Consider the following 16080-nt stretch of genomic DNA (forward strand, 5'->3'; position numbering starts at 1 on the left):
TTTGGGGTTCCTCTCCTGGCAGGACTGGGCCTGATGGGGTGGGGGACCAGAGCCCGAGGCTGAGTCCTGCCAGGGAAGCCTGCCTGAAGGTAAGTCATCCACCACCCCCACCACCACCCCTGTGCATGGCCTACAGCACCTGAGAAGGGCTTTGTCACAGGTGCTGGATGCACTGGGGCACCGGACGATAGGCTTGGAGTCTGGGGACTGGGGCGGGCATGTGGGGCCATCTGGTGTTAGGAGAGCTGAAGGCAGCCAAACCTGCGGGTAGCATATCTAAAGTCCCTGAGGAGACAGGGGCTCTGAGTGGAACTGGGTCCCTGCCCCGTAACTTCCACCTGTGTAGGGAGGAGAGCCCCTGCTCCTGAGCCCCTCCAGCACTCACACGCCCCGCTGGTGACACACCCCTATCTCCGGGATTCCGCACATCTCTGCTTACTCCTGGCTTTCCTGCTGGAAGCAAACTTCCTTTCCCCGAATTTGTGCCTCCTTAGGACAGGCCCGTGGGGAAGGCCAGACAGAAGTAGAAATCCCCAATTCTCAGAGGCCTGGGGCCTCCCTGCTGGCCTGTCTGTGGAGAAGTAGGGCAGAGAGAAGCCAAGACTAAACAGTGAGGCCCAGCAGGGGCTCTGAGGCTGGGCCCTGAGCACAGGAGGGCCTGGTGGACACGGGTGGGGACAAGTGGGTGGGCACTTGTCAGGTGCTGGGACACATTTTCAGGGCCCCGGGAGAAATAGCACCAGGCAGCTCAAGAGCTGGGAGGGGTTTGGGAGGTCGTGCAGGCCTCCCCCATTCCTTTCATGGGAGACTGAGCCCTAGCGGAATGGTGAGGGCACTGGGACTAGGGTATGGGCCCCAAAGGCTTTGCTGGCAAGAGCCCCCCAGTGCCACAGCCCAGGTTAGAGATGCAGGGGTGAGATGAGTGCTCCTTCCCTGCTCTTGGGGCTTCTAGGGCCAGACTGACATCAGTTGGTGCTGTGGTTCCTTCTGGGGCCCCTGCTTCGGCAGATGGGCAGGAGTGGGAGGGCTCCTTGAGCCTCTGGCCCCACCCCCAGCCTTCTCTGTGCCTGTCCCCTCGTTTCTGGCCCATCTCAACACCGTCCCCTTGCCAGACATCCTCTTCACCCATGTTCTGTGTCTCCCCCACCCCCGCCCCTCTGGCTCTGTCTTCTCTCTTAGTTGCATACTTGAAGGACCGAAGACTGAGTGGAGGAGCAGGTAGCCCCATGGCCCCTCCCCTGATGCATGGACCCCTCACCCCAGTACCCCCTGCTCCTTCCTCTGTGCAGTGCTGCAGCCAGGCCGCATCTTACCATGGTTTAGAACCTTCTTGTGTCCTGCTCTTCTGTGGGCTCTGTCCCATTTAGGGCTCTTGATTGGCTGGGTTTTACATCAGTCTTGCTTCTCGGCTGCCATGGGCCCTGTGGCTTCCAGAGCTCTGGCAGTTGGAACCAAAACCTCTCAGAGGTAGAGCCCAGGCTCTCAGAGGTGTAGACCCTGGGGTCAGGGGCAAGCCATGCCTGATCTGGAGAGATGGCTGGTTGAGGTCAAGAAGGTAGAAGTTGCTCCCTGTAAGTCCTGCTTGTGAAACTGATTAAGGGCAGAAACTGGATTTAGGGCAGTTTGAGCCCAACACACCTTGTCTTTCTTTGTAGAAGTGGTATTACTCCCCCCACTGCCCCATCGTCCTCTTGAGGGAGGCAGAGTTGGAAATAACGTCCTATCCTTGCACCAGCTCAAGGATACCCAGTGAACTCCTAGTCTGTTTTGGCCATAGCTCTGGCCAGGTGTCGCACACTCCCCGTCGCTGGCGTTGCATGCCTTGGGCTTGACACAGCAGATGCACAGCCCTGGCTTGGGATGGACCTCTGTGCTGTCAGAGGAACAGTTCTCGCTGGCCGCTTTGCTTGTGTAAATCCTTTTCTTGCCTGCTGGCGCCCGGCCCCACCTGCTGGTCCTCACCCTGGTGCCCTCTGTGTCCGCAGTGCCCTCGGCCAGCATGACCCGTCTTGCCCGCTCTCGCACCGCGTCCCTCACCAGCGCCAGCTCGGTGGACGGCAGCCGCCCGCAGGCCTGCACCCACTCGGAGAGCAGTGAGGGGCTGGGCCAGGTCAACCACACCATGGAGGTGTCCTGCTGAAGCCCTTGGTCCCACGAAGATGCCCACCTGCCCCAGCCCGCATCGACGTCCCACTGCCATCCTCGCGAGGCTCATTTTCCCTTTAGTTTGTTTTTGTGAGGGTGAAGGGGAGAAAATGGGGTTACTTCTCTTTTGTTTAAAAAGATGAGGGGATCCATCTTATATGCTGCAGCAGAACAGTCTCCAGATGGTTCGAGGGGCTCACTCCTCCCCACCCCGTCCTCTCACTCACCTCATTACCTTGGCTGACTTAGTCCCTCTTCCACCTCCCCACGGCACAGGCACAGTCAGGGCAGGGTTCTAGGGAGGAAGGAGATTAGCTCAGGAAAGACTCAGTCTTTCTCTGGCCAGGATCCAGATGGCATCCTGGATTAAAGAAAGAGCATGAGTTGACCCGCTCAGGCAGGCAGGTTTGAAGATGGGTTGGGGTTTTGAGGTGGTGGCTGCTGGGACAGGGAGCACGGGGTCCAACTCAGGCACTGGTGTGAGAACCAGGAGACAGCAGTGGGAGAGCACTCAGGCAGAAGCCCTGGAACTCTGCAGGCCCCTTACCCTCCCAGCCCCTCCACCAAGCACATCTGTTTCTGTCTTGCAGCACATGTGACAATCATCTGAACAGTAGCCACAAGAGGGCGCTCCTCCAGACAGCCGTTTCCCTGGTGCTCTCTGGGCAGGCCTGGTGCTGTAGAGCCAGGCAGGTGAGGGCTGAAAGGGGTTTCTCTGCCCAAGGAAGACAGAACATAGAGGACCTTGAGGGCAGGACCTCACAGACTGTCCCTTCCAGCCCACACTCTGCCACTTCCTGTCCCTGTCCCATCTCTGAGCCAAGGCCCTGTGGCAGAAGTCGCCTGGTCCTCTTGTCTCCATAGGGAACTGACTAGAGCTGAGGTTAAAGGCTGGGATACTGTTGGGAGCACCTCTGAGAACTTCGTGGTGCCTTCCTTTGGAAGCCAGCAGGCAGTGGTGGCTGAGAGTTCCTGCTGACCCCTTTTTTGCCCCAGGTTCCATGGAGGACAACCCAGTCAGCAGCAGTATGGCTAAGGCTGCTGGAAACGTTTCTAGGGAGAGTTCTGGTTAAGCTATGCTGATGTTGCACATAGGCATCACTGAGAGGGTTCATTTGGAGAAAACTGGTCCAGAGTAGCAGGATTTCACAGCCCCACATCACCATCCTAACCAGTTGGAGCAGGCTTAGGCTGGGGCTTGCTGGGTCCTGGGATGGGAAGTGAAAAGTTCCTGAAGTGAACAAGGGCCAGGCGGAGGGGAAAGGCTCCCCCCTACACACTCCTGCCACCGGAAGCCCAGGGCTGTGCCATCTACTTCCCATTCTCCAACCGCACCAGGTAGAATCTCCTGGCCCAGAAACCAGAAGCCATTTGTCTCTGAGCCTAAATTAATTGCCACAAGCCCCAAAATAAGTAAAAAGGAGAAGAGGAGCGAGCAATGAAAAATGCAGGGCTGTGGAGGGGATGTGTGTGTAGGGAGGTGCTCTGGGGCTAAGGGGAGACCTGTATCCACATTTCCTCTGCACACATCATCTTCTTCTATAATCTTAAGCCATTACTCTAGACTGCTCTAGGTTCTAGAACCCGGTGGGGTATTAGTCTGTCCACAGTTCTGTTCACTCACGTGCTTCTCTTGAATATTGAATGTGACTGTTTGAAAAGCTGGTAGAATTAATCCTCTTACTGTAGATAGCGCTGTGAATCTTGGATTTTTTCTTCTGTGTACTTTAAAATGAGATATCTATAAATATCTATACACTATATATATATGTATATTGGGTCCCTGCGTGTGGTTTTCATCGGAGGTTGTCTCTTCCTTTGTCAAAGTGAACTTTTAATGGAATTTATTATTTTCCTCTTGTACAAAGTGGAGAGCCTACTTTTGTGTATTCTGCTGGCTGATGTCATGAGACTTCGAGATGACAAAATGTAAAACAAATAAAAACCCTTGTCACCATGGAAACAGTTAACTGTGCCCAAAAAACTAATAAAGAAACTAAGAAGAATTTGAGTATGGTGGTGCCATGCCCATCTTGGGAAGTTTTGGGAAGAGAACAATGTTGAGGCTGGTGAGCCTAGTGCTTCTTGGGTTTTAGGTGGGGCTGAACGTTCAGGGTGAAGACAGGCATTTCCATTCATCTCTGAATTTCCACATCTTGCCATATTATCTTACCAATCATTACAGTAATTCTACAGGGCAAATATTAATTATCTTAGTTTCACAGGAAACTGAATTTGCCCTAACTAGAGACCAAGCTGGGAGCTGGCCTTGGCATTATTTGACTTCAAAGCCCAAGCCTGTAACCTCTATATTCGCTGCCTCATTTTCTTAAATTTAATGGCATGCTACTTCCCCATGGTTAACCACCATTTCTGATTTCATTCCCCCAGCCACTAAATAGATACTGAGTTCCAGCTGTGTATCAGCTAATAAAGAAGCAAGTAAATAAAAATAAACACCATGTGCTATGCAGATGAAAACAGAGGTCTATTCTAGCTCTGGGAGCCCTGCCCACACCACTTCGAACACAGGCGCAAACTGCACTAATTGAGCAAATAAAACGGACTGTAGCTAAAAGGGGGTCGAGATCTGGAAGGCGGGCAGCGGCCCACCTGGACGCGCTCACAGCCTGCCAGCCTCTAGGCCTTCGCATCGCATCTAGAAATGAGATTTTGCAGTTCACCAGGACTTCTACCCCGAGGAGTCTCAGCTGTCGGAGACCAAAGTTGAGGAGGGTTGTGCCTGCCTCAGACCAGGCTCAAGGCGGTAAGGGGACAAGTCTTTCTGCACTCGACCGCACGTTTTCTAAACTCAACTGGGGACACCTAGCCTCAGGATGGTCTCAGCAAGAATGACGTGAGCAGGTGCAACCCCTAACTCGTCTTCCGCATGGAAGCTGAAACGAACGTCACGTGGTCCCGGGGCGGGGACATAGGCCCGGCCCCCGAGAGTCCAGCCCCTGGATGCCGGAAGCGCCCGCGCGGGTCTACTGACCCGTGGGGCCGAGCGCCCTCGGACAATGGCGACCCAGGCGAAGCGCCGGCGGGTAAGTCGCGGGGGAGGCGCGGGCCTACCCCTCTCCAAGGCGCCTCGCAGCCCCCTCAGCCCGCAGTGCCGTCCCACGCGCCTGCTCCGCGCCCTCCCGCGGGCCTTTTGCAGCTCCCCGCCTCCCCTCCCCCAACCCGGGCCCCTTCTCCGCGCGCGCGCCGCAGTCTTCTCCGCCCCCAGAGAGCTCCCCTGGGCGGGGCCTCGCCACTGCGCTTGCTTACCCCAGGTGGCCGGGCCTGTGGGCTGCGAAGACCCGGCCCCGGTGGCCGGCTTCCTGAGCTGGTGCCGGCGGGTGGGGCTGGAGCTGAGTCCCAAGGTGAGTGAGGGGCAGGGTGGAGACGGGCGCGGCGGGGACGGGGGCGCGGGTCATCTGTGACCCGCAGCTCCCTGTGCTTAGGTGGCGGTGAGCCAGCAGGGCACGGTGGCCGGCTACGGCATGGTGGCCCGGGAGAGCGTGCAGCCCGGGGAGCTGCTGTTCGCGGTGCCGCGGGCCGCGGTCCTGTCCCAGCACACCTGCTCAATCAGCGGCCTGCTAGAGCGAGGTGGGCACGCCCGAGGGGGTGGGACACTGAGGCGGGCCCCGCGGGGTCGGCAGGGCCCTAACCTCTGTGTCTCCCTCAGAGCGAGGTGCGCTGCAGAGCCAGTCGGGCTGGGTGCCACTGCTGCTGGCACTGCTCCACGAGCTGCAGGCTCCGGCCTCGCCCTGGAGCCCCTACTTTGCGCTCTGGCCCGAGCTGGGCCGCTTGGAGCACCCCATGTTCTGGTGAGAGCCGGGAGGGGCTGGGAAGCGCCAGCACGGTAGCCTGGCTCGAACCGACCCGCCTCTGGGCCAGGGGTCCCAAACGCAAGTCTCGGTAGAACCTGGGTGGGGGTGTCACTGCAGGCCAGAGGAGGAGCGCCGGCGATTGCTGCAGGGCACAGGCGTACCTGAGGCCGTGGAGAAAGATTTGGCCAGCATCCGCAGCGAGTATTATTCCATCGTGCTGCCTTTCATGGAAGCCCACCCCGATCTGTTCAGCCCCAGGGTTCGCTCTCTGGAACTCTACCACCAGCTTGTGGCCCTTGTGATGGCCTACAGGTCAGTGAGCAGAGCCTTTAAAAGGACCCTTTTCTTTAGAGCTCTATTGAGGGACGAGAGGGGAAAGAACAGTGAACCCCACCCCGTCTCACCCTATATTGGGCTTTAGCAAACTTCTCTCTGTGGCAGCTTTCAGGAACCACTGGAGGAAGAGGAGGATGAAAAGGAGCCAAACTCCCCTTTGATGGTGCCTGCTGCAGACATACTAAACCACTTAGCCAATCACAATGCCAATCTAGAATACTCTCCAGTGAGTGGATCCCTCCCATTCTTGTTCTTAGGGGCATTGATGATTGGGCATTTGATTCAAACCAGTGTCACTTAATGCTGGCCTGGCAGTTGAGCTAAATAGGCTCCATTCTCCTTATACTAAAAATGAGTAGGTGAAGTGAGCTTTTCCTCTCTGTACTTTGCATGTTTCATTGAAATCGTCTGAACACAAAACATTTCAAAGCTGCTCCCCCCACCCCAAAAAAAGTTGGGGTTAATCCTCTGGTCAACCGCGTATCATTTATTTGATGCTACAGGTTGGTTGCTCTGTGCAGTGCCAGTGAACCAAGATTGTTGGGGCCTTGTGGACAGCAGTCTGACAGCCATAGTGTCAACACTTTTCAGGAGAGGGGATGTTGGTTAGGTCAAAGGTTTAAGATGATACTAGGATTGTATTTATATTAATTCTCTTTATTAAGAGGAAAGTTGCAGTTATTTATGGAATTAAAAATTATGAAATGGCTGTTATTTTAAAATCCATGTCCCTATTTGCTGTTCCTACTTTGATCTAGGTTTATTTGTTCATTTTAAAAGCTAGCAACTTTTAAAATGCTGGAGATGACTGAGCTAGTTTCACCTACTAAAACACTGGGCTGACCTTTGGCCTTTGCAAGTCTCACCCCTTTCATTTTACAGTGCAGGATTTTAACAGGAGCTAAAGGTAGAATGTTGATAGGTATAGCATCAGTCTCATCACTGAACTGTACCTGCTGGAGGCTCCTCCTAGGAGGGAAGTAATGTTCATGGGGATGGCCTGGAAAGGGCCTGGCCCCAGCTTCTCCCTTCCACCCCAGAACTGTCTTCGGATGGTGGCCACTCAGCCCATTCCTAAAGGCCATGAGATTTTCAACACTTATGGGCAAATGGCTAATTGGCAACTGATTCACATGTACGGTTTTGTTGAACCATATCCTGACAACACGGATGACACAGCTGACATTCAGATGGTGACAGTTCGTGAAGCAGCATTACAGGGTGAGTGTCTCAGTACACTTCAGATGTTGGTGTGTGTGTCTCCATCCCTGCCCCAGGTGCTCTGCCAAGTAGCAATTGCCTCTTTTTTTGTAGACTAGGTAGAAGACTCAGGAGAAATGAGCTCTTGGGTATACTGAGACCCTCATGTGAGTACTTTTCTATCTACAGGAACAAAAGTTGAAGCTGAGAGACTCCTACTGTATGAACGCTGGGATTTCTTATGCAAACTGGAGATGGTAGGGGAAGAGGGAGCCTTCGTGATTGGGAGGGAGGAGGTGCTGACTGAAGAGGAACTGACCACCACACTCAAGGTAAAGGGCTGAGCATGCCATTTAATGCTCAAAATAGCTCAAGTTATTTAGAACTAGATGAAAGGAAAGGTGGGATGGAGGGTGAGAACACTTAAACGTGGCCAGGATAGACTGGCTTCTCTAAATTTCAGAAATACGCAAGTAGTAGATCCTAATTAAAGGGCCCCATGTTTGCTTCTAGGTACTGTGCATGCCTGCTGAGGAGTTCAGAGAGTTTAAAGACCAGGATGGATGGGGAGATGATAAAAGGGAAGAGGACAGCCTGACAATCACAAATATCCCCAAACTCAAAGCATCATGGAGACAGCTTCTTCGGGACAGTGTCTTGTTGACCCTGCAAACCTATGCCACAGACTTAAAAACTGAACAAGATTTACTGAGTAATAAGGAGGTCTACGCCAAACTTAGCTGGAGGGAACAGCAAGCCTTACAGGTTCGTTACGGTCAGAAGATGATCTTACACCAGTTGTTGGAACTGACAAGTTAGCAGGTTCTCTGTTGCCTGCAGGAGCGTCCAGGAAAACTTCATTCTAAGTTGATACTCACCGATGCTTGAAAAGAAGGAAAATTCGGACCTTTTGCTTTGCTTTTCATATTACAAGGAAAAGTAGCAAAGTTGTCTAGGATGAACTCTGAGGTAGGCGTGACATGCTTAAGGATCAGAAGCGGTAGACTTGGGAATCACTGCTTACTGTTACTAAGACTAATAAATTTTATAGCTTTTATTCTCGGTTTGAACCAAAGTTAGCAGAATGTGGTAGTGATAGGTTTTGTTGTAGTCTAGCAGTTAGTAACATGGACTGAAAGTTGACCTGGTTCAAATACAGGTCTATTTTGAGCAAGTCACTTTCCCTTTGTTTCTTAAACAACTGTTTCCTTTTAGAGGATTTAATAAGCTATGTCACTGGGACTCAGAACAATTGTTTTAATTCCTTAGCCTGGATGGCACAACTCACCCTTAAGACACCAATGACACTCAAGCCCTCATGGAAGATTTTTATTTAATCTTGAAACTTTTTGTCCTCTCTGGTCATAAAATTTGAGTCTTGACAAGGGTAAGGTATATAAATGGGATATGTTTTAAATATGTACCTATTTTTAAAAATTGTATCAAAACACTCATGAAGGTAAAGAATATTTTTAAATGGGCACCTTGAAGTTGTTTAACCATAGAAACTTACTCCAACAATGTTTCACTGTTGGAAAGGAAAAAGAAAAACACTACACAAAAATCACTTCCTTGTTCCAACATGCCAGATTGGGAGCAGAAGCTGGTATCTCCCAGTGGCCCCAGGGGGTGGGCTGGGCCTGTCCACGTTCCTCCTCACCACCAGCACTGGCTGCTCCTGAGAAAGGCACAGTGGACGCACACGTGTGTCATGACTTTAATGTTCGACTACAGTATGCATACACATACAAGAAGTAGGGAAGCTAAAGCCCAGGAACTAGAAAGGCTATAAAATACAACACATGGACCAATACATTTACAAAACATCCAAAATCCTTACAAAAGGGGCTGTATTGGTCCTTTTGACTTTTTTGTTGCTGTTCAACTTAGCCTGTATGGCTGTTCATTGGGCTAATGGGTGAGGGCAAGTCAAAGTATTTGGTTCCTTTCCCCACAGTTTACAAGTTAGACAGGGGTGGGGGTGGGGGTGGGGGGCTTTGAGGCCTGGTCTGGCTTCCCTTTATAAAAAGAGGTGTCTCACAGGGCCCACCGGGGTATTTCTCCAGCAGAAATGAGAAAATGATGCTCTTCCAGGAGCCAGCTTTAGAGTTCGGGAAGAGGCAAAACAGAAGAAACACATGAGATCGCAACTGTGATCTCTCTGCATGGTCTCTGGCATACCAAATTCTACACATCCACATTTTAAACAACTTGGTGATATTCAAGGTCCCCATCCACATAAAAAAAAAAAAAAAAGTTACATGGCTTTCTTGCTATTCTTCGGGACACCAGGAATGTCAGAAGACATGGAGCTATGCCCCCCAGACATGTGCATGGATGTCAACAGCAGCCTCTTCAATTATAAGCCGGGCAGGTACCGGTTTACCTACTTGCCTTGGACACATTTTGCACAAACCCAAGAAGTTCCAGACAAAGGTTTTCTCTTTCATGTATTTACACAAGTTGAAAATGATATTCACAGCATCTTCTAAATTTTGGCCAAGAGTCAAAAAAATGCATTTAAACTTTGGAACGTGGCCACATAGACAGGAAGCTGACCCAAACAGTAATTGGGGCAGACACCGAGAACCAAAGGGCCGGAAAAGTCAGGAAGAGCTGAAAGGATCTTCAGCCAGTTTATGAACCTCGTACAGTGGGACCTCCAGGCTGACACATTTACAACAGAGATGCGATTCCACCTAACTGGCACCTGTCCCTTCCATTACTTGCTGAGCCTGCTTCTGTCCCATGCAGCACTGTGCGACCGACTGGAATAACCTGAAGAATGGAGACAGTTACAAGTCTGTGAGCAAAGTTCAGGCCTGAGCAAACCCTGCGTCTTACTAATTTTGGCTACTTAATTGCCTTCTTAATTACCCACCCAAGCTAGGGCTATCAAATAATTTTCATTCTCCTTTCTCATTCTTAAAACAATTAAAAACAGTACTTTCAACTCACTTTTCAATTTCTGGGGCACAGTGTACAAACTCATGGTTCCAGAACTTAAATGCTGGATTTTTAATCAACTCAATGAAGGTAATAAGAAGACCCCAAGGATGTGGCCTATTTACAATCAACCGTTCCAAAAGGACCCTGGACAAGGGGAGGAGAAAAATTAGTTAATGCAGAGAGATACAAATTCATGACTACTTTTTCATTATCTTTTTTTCTAACTCTTCTCCCTACACACAAAGTTGTTAGCTTTACAAAAGGTAGGTGGATCAGTATCTTTTATATAATAGCAAGTAGATCCTAGAATTACATAACATGGGTTTGAATCCCACCTCTTCCCATTACTGAGCCTAGAAGACTAAGATAAAGGATAATAGTGTCAGATTACATGGCACACAGAAGGTAATCACTTAAAGAATACACAATCAATACAAGTAAATAGGAGGCCGCCCTCCCTTCTGAGTGAGACAGCCTGCATTCTGTGGAGTGTGTCAACTTCTACTTTAAGCACCCAACCTCCTACACCTCATGGCCTTTCTCTTGCCTTCTAAAATGGCCTGCACTCTGTCTATGGAGTATGTTTTCCTCTAAATAAATCTACCTCAAAAAGGAAACAAGAATTCTAATACTATTAGTATATGTGATAACTAGGTGGGACAATTCTTCTGAATGGCAGTTAATACTGGCTTAAATATTCACATCCTTTGACCTACCCCAACTATACTTCTAAATTCACCCTAAGGACATAATGAAACACAAAAATAAAGATTTAAGGACAAGGACGTTCACTACATCTTTATATATAGTCACAAAATGGGACTATCATCTAAACATCTAATAATAAAATGCTAGTTAATTTTTGGCATATACACCTAAGGAATGTTGTATCTAATACCCAGAAACTACTATGAGGTGAAGGGGTAAGTTTACGAACTCTGGTCCAGTTTTTAAAGTTTGTGTATACATCTCACTAGAATGTACCCATTTCTGGACCTCCAATGCTGTACACAGTCCAAATAATCTGCAACAGTTAGGAAAACACAAGTATGATCCTGTTATTTATCCTGCTTAAAGCCTTTCAACCTAGAGGTAATGGCTTTTAAAAGGCCTGTGTGATTCAGGACTCTGAATAAAAATGCTGACACAACCACCTGGGAGGAAAACTCCTAACCTATCAAAATGCTGGTGGCCTTTTGTTGAAAACTAGTTTTTGTTTCAGCCACGATTAATGGGTCTCTACCTGTGATTTTTTTGTGCCCATTAGACTAATTATTAGAAGGGCAGGAACCATGTCCATTTCATTCACAACTATTTAACACATAAAAGATGCTCAGTGAACACTGAATGCACAGAGAAAACACTCAGAATTAATAATAAAGGGGAAGAGGCTCCATTTAGAAGCCACTGAAAAATATGACTCCTCTCTTACCTTGTGATCTGTTCTTGGATAGCTTCAGTGTTGGCCTCTGCAAACAGGTACAGCATGGTGCAGCTGAAGTAGTGAGTGTGGCTATTTGGGTACCGCAGCTGATTTGCAATTGCATTCAAGAAGAGATACCGACCTGGAAATTAAGAAAACTCAGCTTAGTAAGAATTTGCTCTGAAAGGCCAACATGAGATGACAAATCTTTCTGAATAGAGTTTGGATTTCTGATATAGGCTCTCAAATTATCCTTTGGTTTCAACCTATGGTTCTCAGGTCCCCAAAGAATTTTCATTTCTATGGGTTTTACGTTACTATTTACACATTAAAAACTTTTTAGTTAAAAAAAATAGTCTATTTAAAAATAAGAGAACTACTGTATGTTAATATAACATGTTAATAAAAAAGTATTTCTCCCCCCAAAATAGTAAAGAATGTCACTTTTATATTCTGCAGGATTCTTATTTCTGCCCTTGTGTTCAATCTATTCCAATATGGTACTTCATGTAGCCTCTGGACACCTCCACTGTACACTTGTGACAAGTGAGTGTGGAGAAAAAAGCAAATGTATTATTATGAAAATAGTTTTGATCTCACAGCCCCTGTATAAGGGTGTTGGGGAATATTCCCTAAGTGTTTCCAGACTATACTTTGAGAAATGCTAGTTTAAAGTATATTGGAATAAATATTATCTTAATTGGATTTGGCTGTCTGCCTGTGCTTGATATTACTCAGGTTTATAAGGCTATCACAGTGAGTTTTTACGTCCCCTTAAAGGCTATACATACCCCCCACTTTTTGGTGGGCTCTGGACGTAATGGTATTTAATTGTGTTGAATCTTGATTTTAAGCTATCTCAAACCCTTTCCTACAAATAGTCAAGTTAATACATGTATATAACTCAAAACCAGCCTCTCAAGAGTCCACAGCAAAGTTAAAAGTAGGCATCCTTCTAAAGTATGTGTATGTTAAAATGAGGGCTGTACAGCTGGTCACCACCTGCTACAGTCTCTGTTGTGTCAGAACGAATACAGAGTACCAGAAGCTGGAGCTCAACCAGGCAAGGTGCGGCCTGTAATACGAGTTATACTGTGAACTTTTTGCAGAAAATGGAGGGAAAGTCCTATTCATTAATCTTTATACACCTAATATTTAACATATTGCCTGGCAAAGAGGCACTGATAAATGCAGGAATAAAAGGCAGGCTAACAAAACAAGTTAACATGAGCCTATTTTGAAAACGAGCCTAGTGAAAAGAAAATGTTATTTTCACACTAAAAAACCCACTCCACTCACTCACACTGAAATATTAACTAACGTAGTAAGGATTACGGATGAGTCCTTTCCTTTATGCTATTCTGTGTTTTCTGCATTAAGCAGATACTATATGCAACTAAAGATAAAATAACCAGCCAGGACCATAACCATATTGACCGAATATTCTCTCTTGTGGTTCAAAGTATTTTTAGGACCAGATTGTGACAAAAAGTATAGAGAGCTTCACCCTGAGAATTGGCAGGCTTCACTCACCTTCAGTGTCCAAGTCCACAGCCAGGTTCTGGAAGATGTCCATGTGAGCCGAGTGGGTGATCGTGCTCATAGAAGGTGTGCTGCCCTTGTTGTGGATGTGTGCAATGGCCTGAGTCCCTACGTAGAGCACCAGTGCATTAATGAGCTGGAGGTTGTAGCGATTGCCAGGCTCATTGGATACCTAAATGAACAAAACAGAAACTCCTGACTTATTCTCACAAAGGATGGATTCAGGCATCAGTATTTCAAAGAACCCTCTTTATGTCTTTCAGAGAAACGCTGAACTGCTCCCAGTATTGTGACTTAAATTTTAGAAATCCGCTGGAATGTATGAGGCTATTCAACACATACACCGCCTAAGGTTGGTTGTGTCAACAACAGAAACATGATTTCCCTTGAGAAGCCAAAGCTTTAATAGTTACCAGCACAAAAATAAAGTTTGAGACCAATTATAAAAAAGATATGGAGAGGGGAAAAAAGATGTGGTTTCTTGGTGTGGGAAGACTGGAAAGATAATATAACCTCCAATCATATTCTATACAGCAAATTGAACTGGAACCCATTTATTTAGAAGAGTCTTAGAGAATGAGAATGATAGTCAGCAGTCTATTCTTACAGAAAATCAGTTCATTTTCTGGTTGCTTCTTCCAAGGCTATAGCTTTGTGTCACTAGTAAAATGAACTAGCAAAATGTATAATCCAGTTAATTTCATCCAACCATTAGAAATGACAATGTTTTAAAACTTTTAAATCAGGTTGAAAAGACTAACTTCAAAAAGGCCACAGACAGGGCTGTGCACACAAAGTGCTTTCTATGAAAGACACAGACAAGAATTTAAGTCAAACTGAGTAACCTGTAGGTTGCTGCGCAAATCAGACAGAAAAGTGACAGGTGATCGAGTTTTAAGATAGGAATCCAAATCCTTTTTGAACTGAGGTGGCATCACTCCAGTAAAATTGGTTAGAATCCGGGGTGCGATATTAATTTCACTCAACATATCCACCTGCCACAGACAAATAAAAGAATCACAACCAGAAGCATTTGTAGAATTTAACAGCAAATTTTATCTATGCCAGAAAGTGGAAAGATTGTTCTTCTACAACTATACATGTTATAAATATCTTGAAGAGTAGAGATACCAGTTTTTACTAATCTTTAATTAGAAGAGTATATACAAAATGATAGTAGGCTCTCATTCTACACTATAGTACTTCTCACAAAGTAAGGCAGGATAGGTACCCTTTTGTGGAAAAGTCTAGTTTACACCACTAATTGCTTTTTTTCCTGGACTTCAATTTAAAATAAGGGTACAGAATGAGATTTCCTCACTTACCAAGAGCCCTAATCTTTGAAAAGATGCAGCAACAGAGTAAGACAATAACATACTTGCTACTCTTAAAAAAAAAAAAAAAGTAAAACATACATCAAAATTATAGTAGCTATGTCATCGTGGTATGATTTTAAACAGTCCCTTCTCTCCTTTACTTCAACAATTTTAACAAAACACAAGTACACACATCCAAAACACCTGTGAATTATGGCATTACAAATGTCTATTCTGCAATACTGTGCCACTGGGGCCACCCAGCAAATGACTGGCCCAACACCTAGGTTGAGGTTCTATAAGTAGAGCTAAATTTAATACCAAAATTGAAAACAGCAACTAGACAAATACCGTGAACCAATATTCAGCACTAGTATCATACTTTCTCTACTATATCAGGCTTAATACCATGACTGCTTCCTCCAAAGAGCCCTTAACTAACAAATAACTTATAGGTGTGTATGCTAGGGAGAGTAGGTAGCCCACATCAGAAAAAGGACTAAAACATTAAGATGTAATTTTCTTTTCCTTGAACTGTTTGGAACTTTACCTTCAGATTAGGAGTGAATGGGTCTGGGAGCCTCATGTTTCTTGGGAAGGCACTCAGGATCAGATTTCTTAGCTGGATACAATTAGGTGGAATCACATCACAGAATCCATAATGATAATCACAAAGGAACTCAGGGAAATCATGCAAAAGAACCAGCAGCACTCTCAAAGTGCCCTATTTTTTAAAAACAAGAAAAACATTGGCTATTTTCACACTAAGTAAGAAAATGGGAATAACATTTTTACTACTATGAATTTAACTTAAGTTTAAAAAATGGCAAAAGCATATTTCAAATGTATGCAGGCTTTAATTAACACTAACAATATCACAAGTGATTTATCAAAATGTTTATATTTGGGAATCATGAAAAGCTAGGTATCTGAAATTTATAATCTTAGATCTATGTGCTAGAAGAGGCCAGACAAAAACAAACAAACAAAAAAAAACCAGTGATATAAGCTTTTATCTTCAGAAACTGCAAAAAACACAGCTAATGAAAACCAAAATAAGTACAAGAAAAAAGAGCAGAAATCAATTAAAATTTTTTTCAAGAACAGGGGATGGAAATCAAAGCTAGCAAATTGGTTCTTGGAAAAGATTAATAAAACTGATTAACCCTACCAAGACTGATGGAGAAAACACAATACCAGTATTAGGAATGAAAAAGGACCTTCACTACAGATCCCACAGATGTGAAAGTTAAATTAAGAGACTATTATACAACTTCATGCTAATAAATTTGACAATTTAGACAAAGTACACAAATTACTTTAAAAAATATACAAAACCCAAACAAAAAAAGAA

At 46.4% G+C, this 16080-nt stretch overlaps 3 protein-coding genes across 16 annotated transcripts in view; 2 read left to right on the forward strand and 1 right to left on the reverse strand.

Moving 5' to 3' along the window:
* The window catches only part of NDRG4 (NDRG family member 4), a 39489-nt gene extending 35333 nt beyond the window's left edge, over nt 1-4156 (forward strand). For 7 of the 9 annotated variants that reach the window (XM_032486446.1, XM_032486447.1, XM_032486443.1 and 4 more), the window contains 2 exons: nt 1180-1218; nt 1986-4156. In XM_032486446.1, the coding sequence (XP_032342337.1) occupies nt 1180-1218; nt 1986-2140 (194 nt within the window). In that variant the 3' untranslated portion in view covers nt 2141-4156. The remainder of the gene's footprint in view (nt 1-1179; nt 1219-1985) is intronic. The other 2 variants (XM_032486444.1, XM_032486450.1) reach the window with 1 other exon arrangement.
* A 912-nt stretch (nt 4157-5068) lies between these two features.
* Nucleotides 5069-9752, forward strand: SETD6 (SET domain containing 6, protein lysine methyltransferase). Its single transcript, XM_032486442.1, has 9 exons — nt 5069-5192; nt 5421-5510; nt 5592-5736; nt 5816-5957; nt 6078-6272; nt 6402-6522; nt 7337-7517; nt 7686-7828; nt 8010-9752. The coding sequence occupies exons 1-9, from the start codon at nt 5166-5168 to the stop codon at nt 8313-8315; spliced, it is 1350 nt and encodes a 449-aa protein (XP_032342333.1). The 5' UTR covers nt 5069-5165; the 3' UTR covers nt 8316-9752.
* Nucleotides 9753-9929: 177 nt separating this feature from the next.
* Nucleotides 9930-16080, reverse strand: part of CNOT1 (CCR4-NOT transcription complex subunit 1) — a 94977-nt gene continuing 88826 nt past the window's right edge. For 5 of the 6 annotated variants that reach the window (XM_014566302.2, XM_014566301.2, XM_006193027.2 and 2 more), the window contains exons 44-49: nt 15277-15450; nt 14256-14405; nt 13402-13582; nt 11878-12010; nt 10455-10589; nt 9934-10274 (exon numbers count right to left, since the gene is read on the reverse strand). In XM_014566302.2, the coding sequence (XP_014421788.1) occupies nt 10196-10274; nt 10455-10589; nt 11878-12010; nt 13402-13582; nt 14256-14405; nt 15277-15450 (852 nt within the window). In that variant the 3' untranslated portion in view covers nt 9934-10195. Of the gene's footprint in view, nt 10275-10454; nt 10590-11877; nt 12011-13401; nt 13583-14255; nt 14406-15276; nt 15451-16080 lie in introns of all 6 variants that reach the window. The other variant, XM_006193026.2, reaches the window with a different exon arrangement.

This window comes from Camelus ferus, chromosome 9 (genome assembly GCF_009834535.1).
Source record: "Camelus ferus isolate YT-003-E chromosome 9, BCGSAC_Cfer_1.0, whole genome shotgun sequence".
In the NCBI taxonomy this organism is placed as follows: domain Eukaryota; kingdom Metazoa; phylum Chordata; class Mammalia; order Artiodactyla; family Camelidae; genus Camelus; species Camelus ferus.

Excerpts from the sequence above, each read along its gene's own strand:
- SETD6 (XM_032486442.1), top strand. The coding sequence starts at position 5,166 with ATGGCGACCCAGGCGAAGCGCCGGCGG. Across the intron at positions 5,737-5,815 it reads CAGCGGCCTGCTAGAGCGAG|AGCGAGGTGCGCTGCAGAGC; the intron begins GTGGGCACGCCC and ends TGTCTCCCTCAG. Across the intron at positions 6,273-6,401 it reads GCCCTTGTGATGGCCTACAG|CTTTCAGGAACCACTGGAGG; the intron begins GTCAGTGAGCAG and ends TCTCTGTGGCAG.